The sequence below is a fragment of the Saimiri boliviensis genome, chromosome 7 (genome assembly GCF_048565385.1).
Source record: "Saimiri boliviensis isolate mSaiBol1 chromosome 7, mSaiBol1.pri, whole genome shotgun sequence".
In the NCBI taxonomy this organism is placed as follows: domain Eukaryota; kingdom Metazoa; phylum Chordata; class Mammalia; order Primates; family Cebidae; genus Saimiri; species Saimiri boliviensis.
This window is the reverse complement of record NC_133455.1, coordinates 74288499-74306346: the sequence shown is the minus strand read 5'-3', so window position 1 is coordinate 74306346 and position 17848 is coordinate 74288499. Positions and strand designations below refer to the sequence as shown.

Here is a 17848-nt window from a genome sequence, read left to right as displayed (position 1 = left end):
ATAATAAAACAGTCACATAATGCTAAAAATTTCAAATAAATTATTCCTCAAAGTATTTTCCTCTTATTTAAATGAATGGTAAATAGACTTTAAAAAATAAAAAAAAATCTAGATTATGACTTCTACATATGCTTAGTAAGGGTACGTAGATTCACTTACAGCATTATAATATCAGTACATTAAATTTACTAAAAATTATTTCTCCCAGTAAAAATATACAAATAAGACAAATTAGGTGTATATGTTTTGTGTGTGTATACACTGACACATATATGAGTGAAGTATATTTTTATAACTATACATATAAATATAGATATATTTATTTACAGCATACATGTTAGGGTTGCTTCATCCTTTTCATACTTCCTTTTTCCTTCAATAGAGAAAAATTGCTTTTTTAAGGAAAGATCCAAAGACTTTTACATGATTCCTAACAGGGTCTAATATGTACTAAGTGCTTCCTCTATGCCCAGCACTAGCTTAAGCGTTTTATCTGTAATATCTCACTTGATCCTTACAAGGTGTATTGTGAAGTAATTTGGGCCTGGTTACATAACTAGTTAATGGTAGAATCTAGACTCCTAATGAGGTCTGTCTGGACTCATTCTTAACTACTCTGCAAAATGGCTTCACCTAACTTCTTGTTTAAGCGCCATGTCACTATGAGCTAATCTCAGCTTTTTACTTTATCTGAGTCTAAATTATCAAGGGCAAACTCATTGGTAAAAAGACTGTTCCAGAAAACCAAACACTGCATGTTCTCACTCATAAGTGGGTGTTGAACAATTAGAACACATGGGCACAGGAAGGGGCCTTGGGGGTAGGGGGATAGGGGAGGAACAGCAGGGAGTGGGGGGATTGGGGAGGGATAGTCTTAGGAGAAATGCCTAATGTAGATGATGGGGCGATGGATGCAGCAAACCACCACCATGGCACGTGTATACCGATGTAACAAATTGGCATGATCTGCACATGTACCCCAGAACTTAAAGTATAATAAATAAATCAAAAAACAAGCAAGCAAACAAAACAAACAAACTGTTTGTTTCATTTGATAATCGAGATCATTTAAAATTTAGCCTGGTGCCATTTAATCTGAAGATTTACTGACTTTTAAAATTTTGTCAGCTTATATTTAGTTTTGCCTCTTGCTCATGCAGACATCTAATTCTTAATAATTATTAACAGTAAAATGTAATGTATACAAAGCTATATAAATTATCATATGCATTCCAAGTGATTCTGATGTACACCTTTCAAACCAGTCTGTTTAGTCAGAATCCAGAGCATTCTCCCTAGAATCTAGTTGGTGGCTCAGTATTAACTTTAGCTACTTGTAATATATTATCTATTTGAACAAAATTTTCAGTTTTAATCAGGTAGATGGTAGAATGGGTTTATTTAAGTAAGCATGACATATTCATTAACATAACAAAAATTATATAATTTTATTTTTCCTTCCTGAGTCAAATATTTCTATTTCTGCAATGATTGTTATACTTCTTTGTGTGTATGTGTGTATGTGTGTGCACTTTCATCATGCAAATATTGCAAGACCTAACAGAGAGAGCCATTAGTTACTTGAGGCAATTTGCCAGCCTACTGTAGAGCATAAGGTCAGATCTTAATGGCGACTTCTTGTCATTTGAGATCATTTGAATAACACAGCAAAGGAAGAGAATCTCAAATAAATTGTCTAAATTTAGTAAAGAAACCTCTTCTCCCTGGTAGTTTTGCTTTGTATTTCTTCTGGAACACCATAGACAAGAAAGAGCATTAAAAATTTCAAGTCTGATACTTCACTTGTTTTTTTCAATTTGGTAAATGATTTTTATTTTTATTTTACTTTAAGTTCTGGGTACATGTGCAGATCTTGCAGGATTGTTACATAGGTATACACATGCGATAGTTTGCTGCCTCCATCCCCCATCACCTACATTAGGTATCTCCCCTAATGTTATCCCTCCCCAGTCCCCTCACCCCCTGCTATCACTCCCCTAGCCCCCGACTCCTCAACAGACCCAAGTTTGATGTTCCCCTCCCTGGGTCCATGTGTTCTCATTGTTCAACACCCACTTATGAGTGAGAATATTAGGTGTTCGGTTTTCTGTTCTGGTGTCAGTTTGCTGAGAATGATGGTTTCCAGATTCATCCATGTCCCTGCAAAGGACATCAACTCATCCTTTATTATGGCTGCATAGTATTCCATGGTGTATATGTGCCACATTTTCTTTATCCGGTCTATCTTTGATGAGCATTTGGGTTGGCTCCACATCTTTGCTATTGTGAACAGTGCCACAATGAACTTACATGTGCATGTATCTTTATAATAGATTGATTTATAATCCTTTGGGTATATACCCAGTAATGGGATTGCTGGGTCAAATGGTATTTCTATTTCTAGGTCCTTGAGGAACTGCCATATTGTCTTCCATGGTGGCTGAACTAATTTACACTCCCACCAACGGTGTAAAAACGTTCCTATTTCTTCAGCGTCTGTTGTCTTCAGACTTTTTATGATCACCATTCTAAGTGGCATGAGATGGTATATCAATGTGGTTTGGATTTGCATTTCTCTAAGGACCAGTGATGATGAGCATTTTTCATATGTTTATTGGCCTCATAAATGTCTACTTTTCATTGAAAAGTGTTGTTCATATCTTTCACCCACTTTTTGGGAAAGTTTTTGGGATTATTTTTTTCTTGTAAATTTGTTTTAGTTCTTTGTAGATTCTGGATATAGTCTTTTGTCAGATGGGTAGATTGCAAAATTTTTTTCCCATTCTGTTGGTTGCTGGTTCACTCTAATAATAGTTTCTGTTGCTGTGCAGAAGCTCTTTAGTTTAATTAGATCCCATTTGTCTATTTTGGCTTTTGTTGCCATTGCTTTTGGTGTTTTAGTCATGAAGTCTTTGCCTATGCCTGTGTCCTGAATGGTATTGCCTAGGTTTTCTTCCAAGGTTTTTATGGTGTTAGGTCTTATGTTTAAATCTTTAATCCATCTGGATTATTATACTTCTAAATATAAAAGCATTAGGTCTATGGCCCATCAGAGTTAATATCACTTCAGGCTGCCACATCAGCATATTTTCTAAATGATTTAAGAATTTTTTAGCATCATCAAGAAATGAGTTCCTTTCCCAAACTAAAGCTTCAATTCTTTCTGAGAGAAGCAGTGAAAGTTCAGTCTGAAAAAAAACAAATACAAAATAGAAACCACACACTCACTACTTTTCAAGGCTGTCCTGCAACTGTGTAAGAAGTAACAGCAATAACATTCAATCATTCAAAAATATTAACTTGGTACCTACTATGGGCCAGACAGTTTTAGCAATAATCAAATACTATAGAGGAAAAGCCAATCTAAAAGTCAAGAAACATTAGGTGTAGCAGGTGGCAGACAGGGAATGAAGAAATGGATATATAATGGCTTCAGTCTGACAGTTTCAACAATAGGTCTAAAATCAATTACTGCCATTTGCTACCAGTGGCACAAGGTTTGGCAATGTTAACACAATAGGCATTCAAAAATATTGAAACTTTAAAAAAATATAAATGCAAATATCTGCTCAGGTGGGAGTGGCCAAATAAGATTCCTTTATTTCAATTCTTAGAGTCTATCCCCACTATGTATTTGGACTTGATTCTGTTTTCATCCCATCATGGATGGTGACATACAAACTTCTCTGTTGACACTACAAATTGTGTGGATAATGAATAGGTTCCAAAAACTCATTTGATCAAACTAATTCTGTATGAAAAGAAGAACCAATTGTGCTTATCTTATGTAACAAAATCAACTGGCTGATAAATAATTAGACGTACTGGCTTTCAGTCTTTTTTGACAATTGTTTTGATGTCATGGTATATTTATATTGAGAGACATATCATCTAAAACGCCTGTGCTAGATACCACAGGACAGCCCTGGTGGACAGGGAAAGACAACAACTATACCACCTAGGTCTTAGAGCCAACTTTGTTGCATACCTAAGTGGAAAAAAATTCAGACACAAAAGGTCAATGATAGCATTAAGATTAACAAATTAAACATTAAACATGAATTTTCACACCTTCAGAATGGTTCCTTGAGGTCATGCAGAAAACAGTTTAAAAACTGACTAAATACATGGAAAAATTTACATTTAGCCTGGCAGTGACTCTGATCATGAGAGACTAGGCCAAGAGTCTAAGTGAATACTTAAGTCCGGTATTAACCAAAACAATATACACTTGTTGCTGGCAAAGACTAGTCTACAAACAGAATATAGTATTTATAACATTTAAAGTCTAAGACTAAACAAAATTTTAACTTAAAAATGCTCTTACACATGTCTTTAAACCATAGTTCAGATACGAGAACTTACTTCTAAAAGCATTCACCACTGTTAACACAGAAGGAAATGATAAAAGAACCACAAGAAACTCCAACCAAAATCTAATGCTCTGTGATGACTATTTCATCTCTCTCTCACTCTTTTTTAAATATCAGACCAACTTCTCAATTTGTGAGGGTATTCTTTGGTCATGCCCTAAACGTGTACTGAGTCTTTTTACTGAATAATTTAGCATAGACACTTTTATAGGCATCTTTGAAAATATTTCAGAACTTAAAAATCTGAAGGTAATCTTTCCAATTTATAAATATGGAACATAAGTGTATCTGGCCCCCAAAAACTGTGAATCAATTTTTGTTCACCCCTGTCTTTCTCTATATGGAATATATTTGTCAATATATTCATATCAGTGATATTATGAATGTATTTCATCATGTAACAAGTTCCAACTTAATATCTCCAGTGTACTCAATTAAAAAATAGATTCTGACCTTTTTAGGGACTCTTTTACATTTTTGACACATTTCCATGTCAAAAGATGAGAGATCTGTTGACCAATGATAAAGATAAAATAGCATTTTTTTCTGATATCTTTTTAAAAGACCCAAACAACTAAAGTAGATAAATATTTTAAAGATTATGCTACTAATTGTCAGTCTAAAATAAGTTCTAGGTTCATAGGTCCAGGCTTTGAAACAAATTTAGGTCCAAAATTGACTAATAATGAAATTTTAAAGTTTATAATAAAACCTAAAATTAACATGCCCATATTTCTTCAAAGAGGCTATTAATATTATTATAAAACACATTTAAATAGCTGTACATAAAGTCTCAGTTAATGGGTATTAATGCTATGCTTTATATTTTCCTTGATGAAAAACGTTCTTACCAGCAAGAGGAGGGCCAAGAAGAACTGGGCCACACTCCACAATTGTGACAAGTCCCACAGCACTGGAAAATCTTGGTGCACCCACAAGGTCCATGAGCGTTTCAAAGAGGACACTGCTAACACTCCCAAATCCAAGGCCAAAAAATACAGCGTATAATATCAGGCTTGTGTAGTCCTGTGCCAGTGGGCACAAGAGATGACACACTCCATTGAACATGATTGCAAAACTGAAGAAGTACTGAATTCGAGGTCGAATATATTTGGAGTTTGCAATTAATCCTACAGAAGGCCTAGCAAACATATCAACAAAAGCCATAATAGAGAGCAGAAAAGCTGCAGAATACTCATCAATACCCTGGTCTTTAGCATATGGAGCCAAGAATATAATGGGGGCAAAAAAACCCAGGAACATAATGACATTTCCAGACAGATATATCAGAAATCCTCTATGCTTAAAAAGGGAGAAATCTAAATATTTATTAACTTTTTCCCAAGTTGATTTCTGTGTTTTGATTTTCTTCAGGCCTGTATCGTCTTCTCTTATGTCAGTGTTATTTTTAGACTTAGAAGTGGGTTGACTGGGTCCAAGGGGTCTCATGAGAGACCCAGCCACACAGGCATTCAAAAGTAGACCTCCCAAAATCAGGAAGCTTCCCTTCCAGCCAAAAGTATTAAAAAGGTACTGATTGAAAGGAGCCAATGAACTTAAGAAAACAGGGCTTCCTGCCATGGCCAGTCCGTTTGCCATGGGTCGTTTCCTATAGAAGTATTTGCCAATTATTGTTAAGGCCGGTTGCAGGTTGAAGGCTAAACCTAAACCTAAAAAAACAAACAAACAAAAAAAAAGTGGCAGGAAACACAAACATGTTATGACACTCACAAAATAAATCACTCCTCAAAATGTATAGTCAAGTGTGAAAGGCAGAATTAAAAATGGAATATCAGATTGTACATTTTGATTACTATAAATGTAATGGCACAAAAACAAAAAAGGTTTTATACCTGAACACCTGAAATGACAGTTTCATATTCCTCTAATTTTAAAGCACAGAAATAAAACTAAGAACTTCTACTGACAGATCAACAATCATACAATAGGTTGAAACTAGGACAAAATTATTAGTTCCCAATTAAAATCATTTAATTCCATAGATCTTTTCCTCTTAACAAATGCTTATATACACAAATATGGAACAGATTTTTTCCTTGTGAGCAAGAGGGCAATATAAAAAGGTGAATACTTTCCTTTTGGAGCTAAAGAAGTATAAACAGACTAAAAAGGTAACAATTTGTAACAATCTTAGGTCTCCCCACAAATATTTCTTTCAATATTATGCAAATAACAAAAAGAATAATGAATGTATGCCATTAATTTCATGCTCTACATCCCTCACGTTCCACATTTAATGTATATAGATGAACATGTGTACTAAGTAAAAAGGACTTTTTGTTTGAAACATAGTTTTAATTCAGGAATTAACACTGTTTATAGGAGCCAAAGGCCTCATTATCTAGGGAGCTCCCTGGCAGTGTTGCATATCACCTTTGGAAAATGAATTACCTGTTCTAGCTCACCAAGGTACTACTGAGCGCTTGTAATAAATAAGGTCCTTTAAAAAGTATATTGATTTTCATAAAATTAGATTTATATAAAATATCTCATGTTTCCCCTTAAACCAGGCATTACTCTGTATTTATTTTAGGGTTTAGAGTTAAGAGTCCTTCCGTATTTACTGATTTATCTAAATTGAAACAGTTCTGCAAAGTGGTTAAGTATTCTAGTTGTAGAATACACAGGACTATGTGCAAATACTCCAACCCTTTAATATAAACATTTTCTATAAATAAGAGGACCCCTAAAAGCTGACAAGAAAGAACAAGAACATGCTTTGGAGAGTAACAGGACACACATTCTCTAAGCTCTACTTCAGCCATATCTGTGAGATATGCAGAATAAGTGTAATTAAATCCAATTTATAAATAACAAAACTGACCAGCCTATGGTCAAGTAACTTGTAAGTGGAAGAATCCAAACTAAAATCCAGGTGTTGGGTTTCAAAGCTTAAGGACTTTTATGTTATTGCATTTTCCCCATTCTGTAGTCTGGAACTTTTGCCTTCAAATGTTAATCCACATGGTAAAATGAATGTAGACTTGAAATCAATAGATATGATCTGCTCCAAATAAGTACCTATTTTGTATTACTGGGCAAAACACTTAGACTTCCTGAACTCTAATTCACCTAACAACACAGAAAGATTTTGCCAAAATAAAGTAAGTTCTAGAACTGTAAGGTGTTATATAAATGGCATTGTGATTACTATTATTTGCAAACATTTATTTATGAACAGCAAAATTCTGGGCACTCTGTAAAGTACTATATATTCATTTTTTACATTAATCATCCTAATAACTCATTTTAAAAAGAGCTATTATTTATCTCATTTTACAGACAAAGAAACTTAGGTATAAGGAGGTTAATGTACCCATGATTACACAGATAATATGTGCCAAGTCAAGTTTAAGTGCTAGATCTGTCTACTTTTGGAAACCAAAGTCAAAGTAAATCCCTCATAGATAGACTTAATAATTGACTTTGGGGGCATCAAAATATTTAAGAGCCAAAGGAATAAAATTAGAAGCTGGAATACTAACAATGCCAGTGATATTCGTAGTGCAGGGAATAACAAAATCATCTTTTCCCTAATCATCTACTTGTAGGCCCATTCCGATTTCTACAGTCAAATGTAGTAGTCAATGTCTCATACAACGGAAAAACCACTCTCTCCACTATGACAATGCTTAGTATAAGAGGGTTTTCATTTACAAGATTAAATGTATTTTGCCATATCAAAAAAGGAGAGAGATGTGGATAAATTGTAAAGAGAAAAATTTTAACATCACTATTACTGTAAGCTTCAATACACTTTTTTTCATCAATATACTTTTTTTTTCATCAAATGATACATGAGTGTAAGATTACGTGAGTGTAAATATTTTTGCCTTTTTATCCCTGGGCAGAAAGGCAAGATTCAGTCTCTCTACATATTGAAGTCTAATTTTTCCTAAGATGTTAAATATAAAATTTTAAGGCAATTTATTATTTAAACTAATAAAAATGTTACTTTCCAAGTGCACATGTTATGGTCAGTTAGAATCATACATGAGAAACAACTATAATCAAGAGATAGTAGGTCATTTGAAATATTTGTGTTAGAGGAAAATGTGGCTCATCAAACTTTTAAACAGGATCATTTGAGTAAGAAAAAGAAGAAACAGGGTTAATGAACTTTACCACTAATCAGAACAAGCAACAATAATTTTATTATTGAAGCTAAATCAGTGCATCCAGAAAATATCTCTTTGGCACTGTTTTAATATATTATGAGTGGAAAGTCAGATACTGGAAATGGAAATAAGTCATGAAAGTAAGTTTTATAGTAATGAAAGTTTTTATTTATATCAAAAAGTCTGGGTCCAACAACACTATCTCCATTGAGGAGTAAAAAGCATAAAAGGCCAAAAACAACAACAACAACAACAACAAACAAAAAACTAAAGTTGTTCTCTTTTTGAATCTGTATGATAACATGTAACTTGTCTGATAACATTTTTTTCATTTTTTTAAAAAATGAAATCTTTGGCCATTATATAGCTTGAATTTCAATGTACTAGATGAAAATACTTTAAAACAGCATTGTTTATTAAAAAAATTAATTAAAAGAAAATAAGAATTTTCTGTTGTTCATTCTTTTCATAGAGCTTTGAAAATTGCAGAAGAGTTAAGAATAAGCTGAAGACCAAACAACTTACCTGTAATGAATCCCATAGTGATATACAGCTGCACCACACTGCCACTGAAGGAGGCCAACACCATTCCAAGACAGCATAATAAGCCTCCTGCTATCACCACCGGCCGGCTGCCGTATTTATTCACCAAAACACTACTTATGGGGCCTACAGCAGAGAGGAGATTAAGAAATATTCAGTTACTGGGTCATTTATTTGTTCATCTTTAACATCTGATCATTTGGAAAGGCAAGGAAGCACATTTTAATGATCAGAGGAGAAAAATTAGTTCACATGAAATATAATGAGAACTTTTCAATACTTCACAAATGATCAGTTTGGCAGGTTCTTTTCGGTCATATATATAAAAGCCCATGAAATAATAAATTAGAAATGTTTGACATATATTTATTTACAACCATAATCATTCAAATCTTGATGGAAAAGTTTTACAATAAAATATAGCTAAAATATCTAAAATAACTTAACAAATGCAGGTAAATTTATATAACAAAAATCTAGGAATTATATAAATGACTTTTCTGTTAAAATTTTATTTTTGAGAATAATGCATCTTAGAATAATGTGCCATTTATTAGGGCTGAAGATTTTTTAAAGTCATCTCCAGCAGTGATTTTTCTTCCATACCATAATTTGTTGATTTTAAGACACTTACTGTTTTCACATCCTATCATATTAGCAATAGGGGTGTCTTACATATAATGACTTCTTCCAATCTATGTTCATCAAGAGGAAGTCATAGGTAGTAATGTTGTTATCATGGCCTATGCATGTCTGAATTTGGTTGTTATTTCCTGTGGCTTGATAGGACAATGTTTAATCACATTTCGATAGAATCTTTGAAGGAGCATTTGAAAAATGAATATAAACATAAATCCTGATTTTTGCCTGAGAAATCTTCTGTTGACAAATTGTAGTAAGGTAGAGTAAGTAGCAGCATCAAAACTTACAGATTGGGTGCAGCTGTTTGGATGAAATTACCAGAAAAAAAAATGATGGATCTCTCTGTTAAAATACATTGCACACTGACAAAGAGAATAATCTTAGGTGTGAGATGCAAATGTTGAAAACTCAGACTCCAAAGTAGTCTAGAAGAGTCAGATAGTGAATGGGAAGAACATGTAGGAATGCCTTACCAATAATTTAATGTATATTTCCAATGTACATCTGTGTGTGTGTATGTATATAAAATATCCAGAAGTGATTAAAATTATTAAAATAATCTGCATTTAAGTCTAAAAAAGTTCTTTTGGTAGTTATAAAAGTTCTAAATGTTAAGAAAGTGTTAAGTTTTACTTCAGTGACAGCACTATTTTCTTTCTTGGTATACTATAAAATAACAGTGCAACTTAACAATTGAGACTCTTGGACTCAATGAAATTCCATAGTATTTTATGGGACTTGTCAATGTGTAAATGGCTTGCTTTGACAAATCATTCTTAACTTACAATTGTATTTCATCTGAAACTAGGGATACTATTTGGAGGACATAAATACTACGTTAGGTCAGAATTTTCAATCCAGTATTTGGCCTACAAAACATAGTAATTTTTTAGCTAATACTATGGCACTAAGAATTTCCAAGTGTATTGTATTTAAGGATTTTTACATGGATCACATATAAAATAGATTGAGATTCATTTATCAATGCACCCATATCCTTTTACACAAATATAATTATTATTTTTATTCTGCAAACAAAATTTTGAAATTAAACCTTAGTACCTAATAGTATTTATTACTCCATAATATCTTTTGAAAGAATATTGGTAATAACACAAAATTTTAGAAAGGTAACTTAAACACAGAATACAAAAGCTTGCCTTTATAACAGCAAGCAACTTAAAACTTTGAAAAGGCGACATGAAAGCTTTTATAAACGCTCCATAAAAACGACAGGATTTGGAGGGAGGAAATCAAAGAAAATTGTACAAGTTGTATAAAAAGAATATAATTCTGTCTCTAACATGGTTAAGTTCACCTGCAGAGCTGAAGAAAATAAATTATACATACAGAGAATATACATAACACATATAAGACGTGTCAGAGACATTGCCAATGAGGTTCCAGAGAAACTCAATGAAGCAAATATTGCAATAAAATGAGTAAAAAATTTTTTGGTTTCCCAGTGCATATAACAGTTATGTTTACCCTTTACATACTATAGTCTGTTAAGTGTGCATAGAATTATATCTAAAAAGCAATGTGCATAACTTAATTAAAATACTTTATTGCTAAAAATGTTAATGATCATCTGAGCCTTCATTGATTCACAGTCTTTTTGTTGGTCTTGTCTTGACTGTTGATGGCTGCTGACTGACCAGGGTGCTGGTTGCTAAAGGCTGGAGTAGCTGTGGCAATCTTTTTGTTGTTGTTGAGACAGGGTCTTGCTCTGTCACTCAGGCTGGAGTGCAATGAATGCAGAGCGCCTCATACATAGCTCACTGCAGCCTTGACCCCCTAGGCTCGAGATCCTCCCAACTAAGCCTCCCTAGTAGCTGGAACCACAGGCGTGTGGCACCATGCCTGACTACTCTTTTACATATTTTTTGGTAGAGATTGGGTCTTGCTGTGTTGCCCAGGCTGGTATTGAATTCCTGGGTTCAAGAGATACTCTCACCTCAGCCTCCCCAAATGATGGGATTATAGGTGTGAGCCATGGCACTGGGCCGGCAACTGCTTAAAATAAGACAAGTTTGCTGCATCAGTTGATTCTTCCTTTCATGCAAGATTTATTTGTAGCATGTGATGTAATTTGAAAGCATTTTACCCACAGAACTTCTTTCAAAATTGGAGTCAACTCTCTCAAAACTTGCCACTGCTTTATCAACTAAGTTTATGCAATATTCTAAATCTCTTGTAGTTATACCAACAATATTTACAGCATTTTCATCAGTAGTAAATTGTATTTCAAGAAACCACTTTCTTGGCTCATCCATAAGTAGCAACTCTTCCTTAATTCAAGTTTTATCATAAGATTGCAGCAATCTAGTCACATCTTCAGGCTCCACTTCTAATTCTAGTTCTCTTCCTATTTCCACCACATCTGTAGTTACTTACTTCACTGAAGTCTTGCAACTCTTAACGTTATTCACGAGAGTTGAAGTCAACTTCTTCCAAACTGTTAATGTCAGTATTTTGACCTCCTCCCATAAATCATGAATGATCATAATGTTATGCAGAATGGCAAATCCTTTCCAAAAGGTTTTCCATCTCCTTTGCTCTAGACCCATCAGAGGAATCACTATGCATGGTAGTTGTGAGCTTACAAAATATACTTAAATTTTAAGACTTGAAAGTTGAAATGACTCCTTGATCCATGAGCTACAGAATGAATGTTGTATTAGCAGGCATAAAAACATTAACCTCCTATACATGTCTATCAGAGCGCTTGGGTGACCCAGGTGCATTGTCAGTAAGCAGTACTATTTTGAAAGGAATTTTTTTCATAGCAGCAGGTCTCAACAGTGGGCTTAAAATATTCACCAAACTATGCTGTAAACAAATGTACTATTATACAGGTTTTGCTATTTCATTTATAAAACACAGAGCAGATTTGGCATAATTGTTAAGGGCTCCAGAATTTTTAGAACAGTAAATGAGCTTTGCTTCAACTTAAAGTCACCAGCTTCACTGGCCCCTAAAAAGAGAGTCAGCTTATCCTTTGGAGATTTGAAGACAGGCATTGACTTCTGCTCTCCACCTATAAAATACCTAAATGGCATCTACTTCCATTAGAAGGCTATTTCGTCAACACTGACAATGTGTTGTTTAGTGTAGGCACCTTCACCAATGATCTTAGCTAGATCTTCAGGATAACCTACTGCAGTTCCTAATCAGCATTTGTTGATTCACCTTTCACTTTTATGTTAGCAAGATGGCTTATTTCCTTAAACTGCATAAATCAGCCTTTAAAAGCTTCAAGGTTTTCTTCTGCAGGTTCTTCACCTTCAATAGAATTAAAGACAGTTAGGGCCCTGCTCTGGATTAGGCTTTGGCTTACGGAATGTTGTGGCTGGTTGATCTTGTATCCAAACTTCGAAAATCCTCTTCACTTTTCCTTTGAATTCACAGCTTGGCTAATTTTAGTGCTAGACACCTAGCTTTCAGCCTTTCCGGGCTTTCAGCACTTTTCTCATTGAGCTGAATCATTTCTAGCTTTTGATTTAAAATTAGGGACTTGTGACTCTTCCTGTCACTTGAACACTTAGAGGCCATTGTAGGTTTATTAAATGGCCTAATTTCTATATTGTTGTATCTCGGACAATAGAGAGACCCTAGGAGATGGGGAGAGATAGCAAAACAGCTGGTCTATGGAGCAGGGAGAACACACACAGCACTAAGCCCATTATCTTTTCTGAGACAGAGGCACAGTTCATGACACCCAAAACAATTATAATAGCAAGATCAAAGATAACCATAACTGATATAATAATAACAAAGTTTGAAATACTGTGAGAATTACCAAATGTGACACGAGACACAAAGTGAGCACATGTTATCCAGAAAAATGATGCCAACAGAGTTTCTGAAGGTAGGGTTGCCACAAACCTTCAATTTGTAATTAAGGCTATATTTGCTAAGTGCTGTAAAGTGAAGTGCAATAAGTGAAAGTATATATGTATTTTAGTTTCTCTATTTTTTACCCTAAGTGATAAAAGAGCAATATAATTATTTGTCATTTGTTAGTTTTGGTAAATGTTTTTTATAAACTTCTCAGAAATGCATAAGTTTATTGACTAGAAATAATATTTTTGTAAATGAGATGGTTTCCAATTTTCTGCTTTTCACAATATTGAGGGAAGATTCAATTGAATTGTCAGCCCACAGATCATTTCAAATAATTGTTGATAAAAAATCATTATGTGATTTTGGCAAGTTCAAATAATTAACTAATACTGAAAATAAAATATTTTCCACTGTCATCCACTTTATTATGTGAACAAGTTACTCAACATGTACATCAATTAAAAACCAAGCAAAACCAAGAAATAAATGAAACTAAAAACTGTAGCTGCTTAGATAGCACTAAGAAATATTCATCTATAGATACACAGGATGCCTACTGAATTCATTAAAAGGCACATTTCCTTGGGATGCTGAGGCAGAATTGCTTGAACCTGCTGGGTGGAGGTTGCAGTGAGCCAAGATTGCGCCACTGCACTCCAGCCTGGTGACGGAGTGAGACTCCATCACCCACCTCAAAAAAGTATGCTTCTATTCAATGTTTACATTTTATTTAGTAATTATCTTATTTTGATTGAATCTGCTATAACAATATTATACTAGAATATTTTAACTGCTTATGATCCCAGAAAAAATTTTGAAAATTAGATATATGTGCAATGTTTTTGCAAATAAAAATAAAAGGAATTAAAAATACTTAAACCCATGAAAATAACTTGCAGAAACGTAATGAAAATATAAGTTAAAATATAGATTGAATACAGAATTTATCATTTGCTGTTTTACAATCATTCATTCATTTATTTTCAAATGATTCAAACTGAGCATCGGTTTTTTTTTGTTGTTTGTTTGTTTTTTTGAGAAAGATGTGGTCTTATTATGCTGCCCAGCTTGAAGTAGAGTGGCTATTCATACGCACTATCATAGTACAATGCAGCCTCAAACTCTGGGCCTCAAGTGATCCTCCCACCTCAGTCTCCCAAGGAGATAGGACTACAGCCATGCTCTACTTAACCTGACTAATTCTGATATTGAGATTCCAGTGTTGTTTCAGAAAGAAGTTACTGTTTCTAGTCTTATAAAAAATTTGTAGTGGAAGGAAAATTCAAAGACATTTTTAGGACTGTTTTAGTTCTGGAAATGATTGTTTTATGGTGAATATGCCCCTTATGGGCAGTTTGCAGTCAGTGGATAATTTTAGAGATACAAATAAATAATATATAAGCAACAACATAGCTTTTCAAAATTTCATAAGACCTTTCATTTGATTCAAAATGTGTTACAACTATATAAATAGTATAATGAAAGAAATGTAATTATGAATTTATCTTAATACATTCCATTTGGATATTCAAGCTAGAATGAAACAATTCAAGAAGAAAGCTTCTCATGAAGAGTTTCAAGAGACTGTATAAAAAGAAGGGCTCCATACTTATCCTATTGCATTCTGGCTTATGATATAAAAATTCAAAAAATTTCTCAAATAGCAGGTGAAAAACAGAACAACTTTGACTCCAGAAACAGAGCAAATTCATATGAAACAGTGAATGACAAAGACACTCTCCATTTGTTTTCCTTGAGTCAGATTATATTAGGGAACAATTCAGCCATATCTTGAGTATACACACATTATATATGGTGGTATCCTAATGAAGGCTCAAAGAAAGATGGAATCCCCTTAATACAGGGGTATAATGAGTATAATCATATATAACATTGCATAAACACCATGTACTACTTATTTCTCCCATAAAATGACCATGTTTTGGACTTCTCTTTGAGTAAATATTGGAACGATGCCCAGATCCCATGATAATGCTCTGAATTTCTGTTTAGAGGCTTGCAATAAAGGGAACAAATAGAGAAATATGTGAGAACAAATGGGTATCCCTGCCAAGAGCTTCCTTGGGCATTTTGGCATTGTTATTTCCAAGGAATTATGCCCAGACCTCAGGCATTTACTTCTGTTTCTTGCCAAGAATGTGTGTAGTTCACATGAACTAGCTATTGTTTAAGTTGATGTTGACTGATTTACACATGTACTCATGTACATATTTTTAGAAAGCAATCTAAGCTATAAATAAAACTATATGCTACAATTTGGTATCATTGTGATTAGTTAGAAATAGAAATTCAATAAAATTTACAGAAGCCAAACAAAGGCAACAGTAATAAAAGAGTTGAACAAATAGATTCAGATGTAAAAGGGAGTCTATGGTAAATCACTGTTTTCTACACTTTTTATATAACCGATTACTAGAGAGTTATATAAATGCACTGAGATTTTATATGTGCCATTACCAATAATAAAGCATTTATCTAACTTAAGTAGTAAATTTATCAGTCCAAATATTGGAAAAGTTAGAAACCTAACCATCAGACTTTGAGAGAACATAAATGCTTCTAAAATTGAAGATGAAAAAGAAATATAAATCTTATCAACCAAGTATTTAACTATAAATAGTTCCATGTTCCTAGGAATGATTCTCATTGAGTAAAGCTGCAATGAATCCTAATGGATGTGGGGATCAAAAAGCTTTCAAATATTCTACCTGTAAACACAAGTACATTTTACAGTAACTTCTTCAATTAAATATAATATTGTCAAGATGTGATTTTTTTTAATATTGAAAGTATTTGAGAACTAGTTGTTTAAAAAATACACGTGGTTTAATATTTAACAGAATAATCCCAAGTACAACGTTACAATGTATTTTACTAACAACAATGAAACCATTAACCAATCTACTCCTTGCTTCATGTCTTTTTATTACAGTAGTCCCTCTTACCCAAGGTTTTACTTTCAGTGTTTCAGTTACCTTTGGTCAACAAAGGTCTGAAAATGTTAAATGGAAAACTCCAGAAATAAATGATTCATATGTTTTAAATTGTGCACTGTTCTGAGTAGCATGATAAAATCTTGTGTTGTCCTGCTTCAGCTGGCTCGGGACGTGAATCTTTCCTTTGCCCTGTGTATTCATGCTGTATATATTACCTGTCCTTTAGTTACTTGGTAGCCCTCTTGGTTATCAGGTTAACAGATTGTAAGAAGAAAAAAGGTGAGTACAGTAGTGTAAGATATTTTGAGAATGAGAGACCATATTCACAAAACTTTTATTATAGTATATTACTGTTCTATTTTATTATGAGTTGTTAATCTCTTCTTGTGCCTATTTTAAGGGCATATAGCATAGAGTACTATCTGTGATTTCAGGCCACCGCTAAGGGTCTTGGAACATATCTCCCACAGATAAGAAGAGATTACTGTATATGCAAATGTGGGTTTACTATGAAATGCAGCTTAATCTCCAGAGCCCTACACTTTTATAGATCACTTCCAAGGACGTAGGAACACCTAGTGATGTGTTCACATGGTCATAGGCTTAATACAATTTGAAAGGTAAGATATATTCAATTTTTTTTTTCTCAAACAGTTTCTCTCTAATGGTATAGTCTTTAGAGGCAACAAAATCTAGATTTACTCCTGGAAATGTCAATGCTTTTTGTCTGCACTCTACATAAAAGTCTCAAGTTTAGATTTACTTTAGTTTCACAAGGCCAAGTTTGAATTGTTTTGTTCTTGGAATAATGGGGTATAGTTTCTGTGTATTTCTCAGATACTAAGATCTATGATAGATTTTTAAATTAATGTGATCCACAAAACTGGGAGAATTCCAGGGTGCTCACAAGAAGCATATTTATTTTCTCTATGGTCATGAAGATCAGAGGCCATCTATTTTTGATCCACACATAAATCTCATTAGAAAAACATAACTGCTAGGTCTAAAATGTCATGCTAATGTTAGTTACTTGTTCAATTTAAGGAAAAAAAAGATTGTTTATAGGAACTAATGTGAAATAATTCTATGGAAAAGACAGACTTTAATATTCCATAAGTTATCCTAAACAAACCACTGCATTGTTTTCTCTCAGAGGTAGAACATCAGAGCATACTTAAATAAAATATTTTTCTCCGAATTTTTCTCAACTACATCCCACAAATATTTTATCAAATATATCCCACAAAATATTTCCTATTGTATCTTAATAACATAAATCACAAGAAAGATGTCTATTTACATCAATAAAACTGTGACCTTTCTTGGAGTGTAAGTAATTTTTTTCATA

General features: G+C 33.5%; 1 protein-coding gene across 7 annotated transcripts in view; it reads right to left on the bottom strand.

Moving 5' to 3' along the window:
* The window catches only part of SLC16A7 (solute carrier family 16 member 7), a 187421-nt gene that overhangs the window by 13516 nt on the left and 156057 nt on the right, over window positions 1-17848 (bottom strand). For 6 of the 7 annotated variants that reach the window (XM_074402818.1, XM_074402819.1, XM_010337261.3 and 3 more), the window contains 2 exons: window positions 9038-9181; window positions 5225-6043 (listed from right to left, as the gene is read on the bottom strand). In XM_074402818.1, the coding sequence (XP_074258919.1) occupies window positions 5225-6043; window positions 9038-9181 (963 nt within the window). Of the gene's footprint in view, window positions 1-1998; window positions 3189-5224; window positions 6044-9037; window positions 9182-17848 lie in introns of those variants that run through there. The other variant, XM_074402822.1, reaches the window with a different exon arrangement.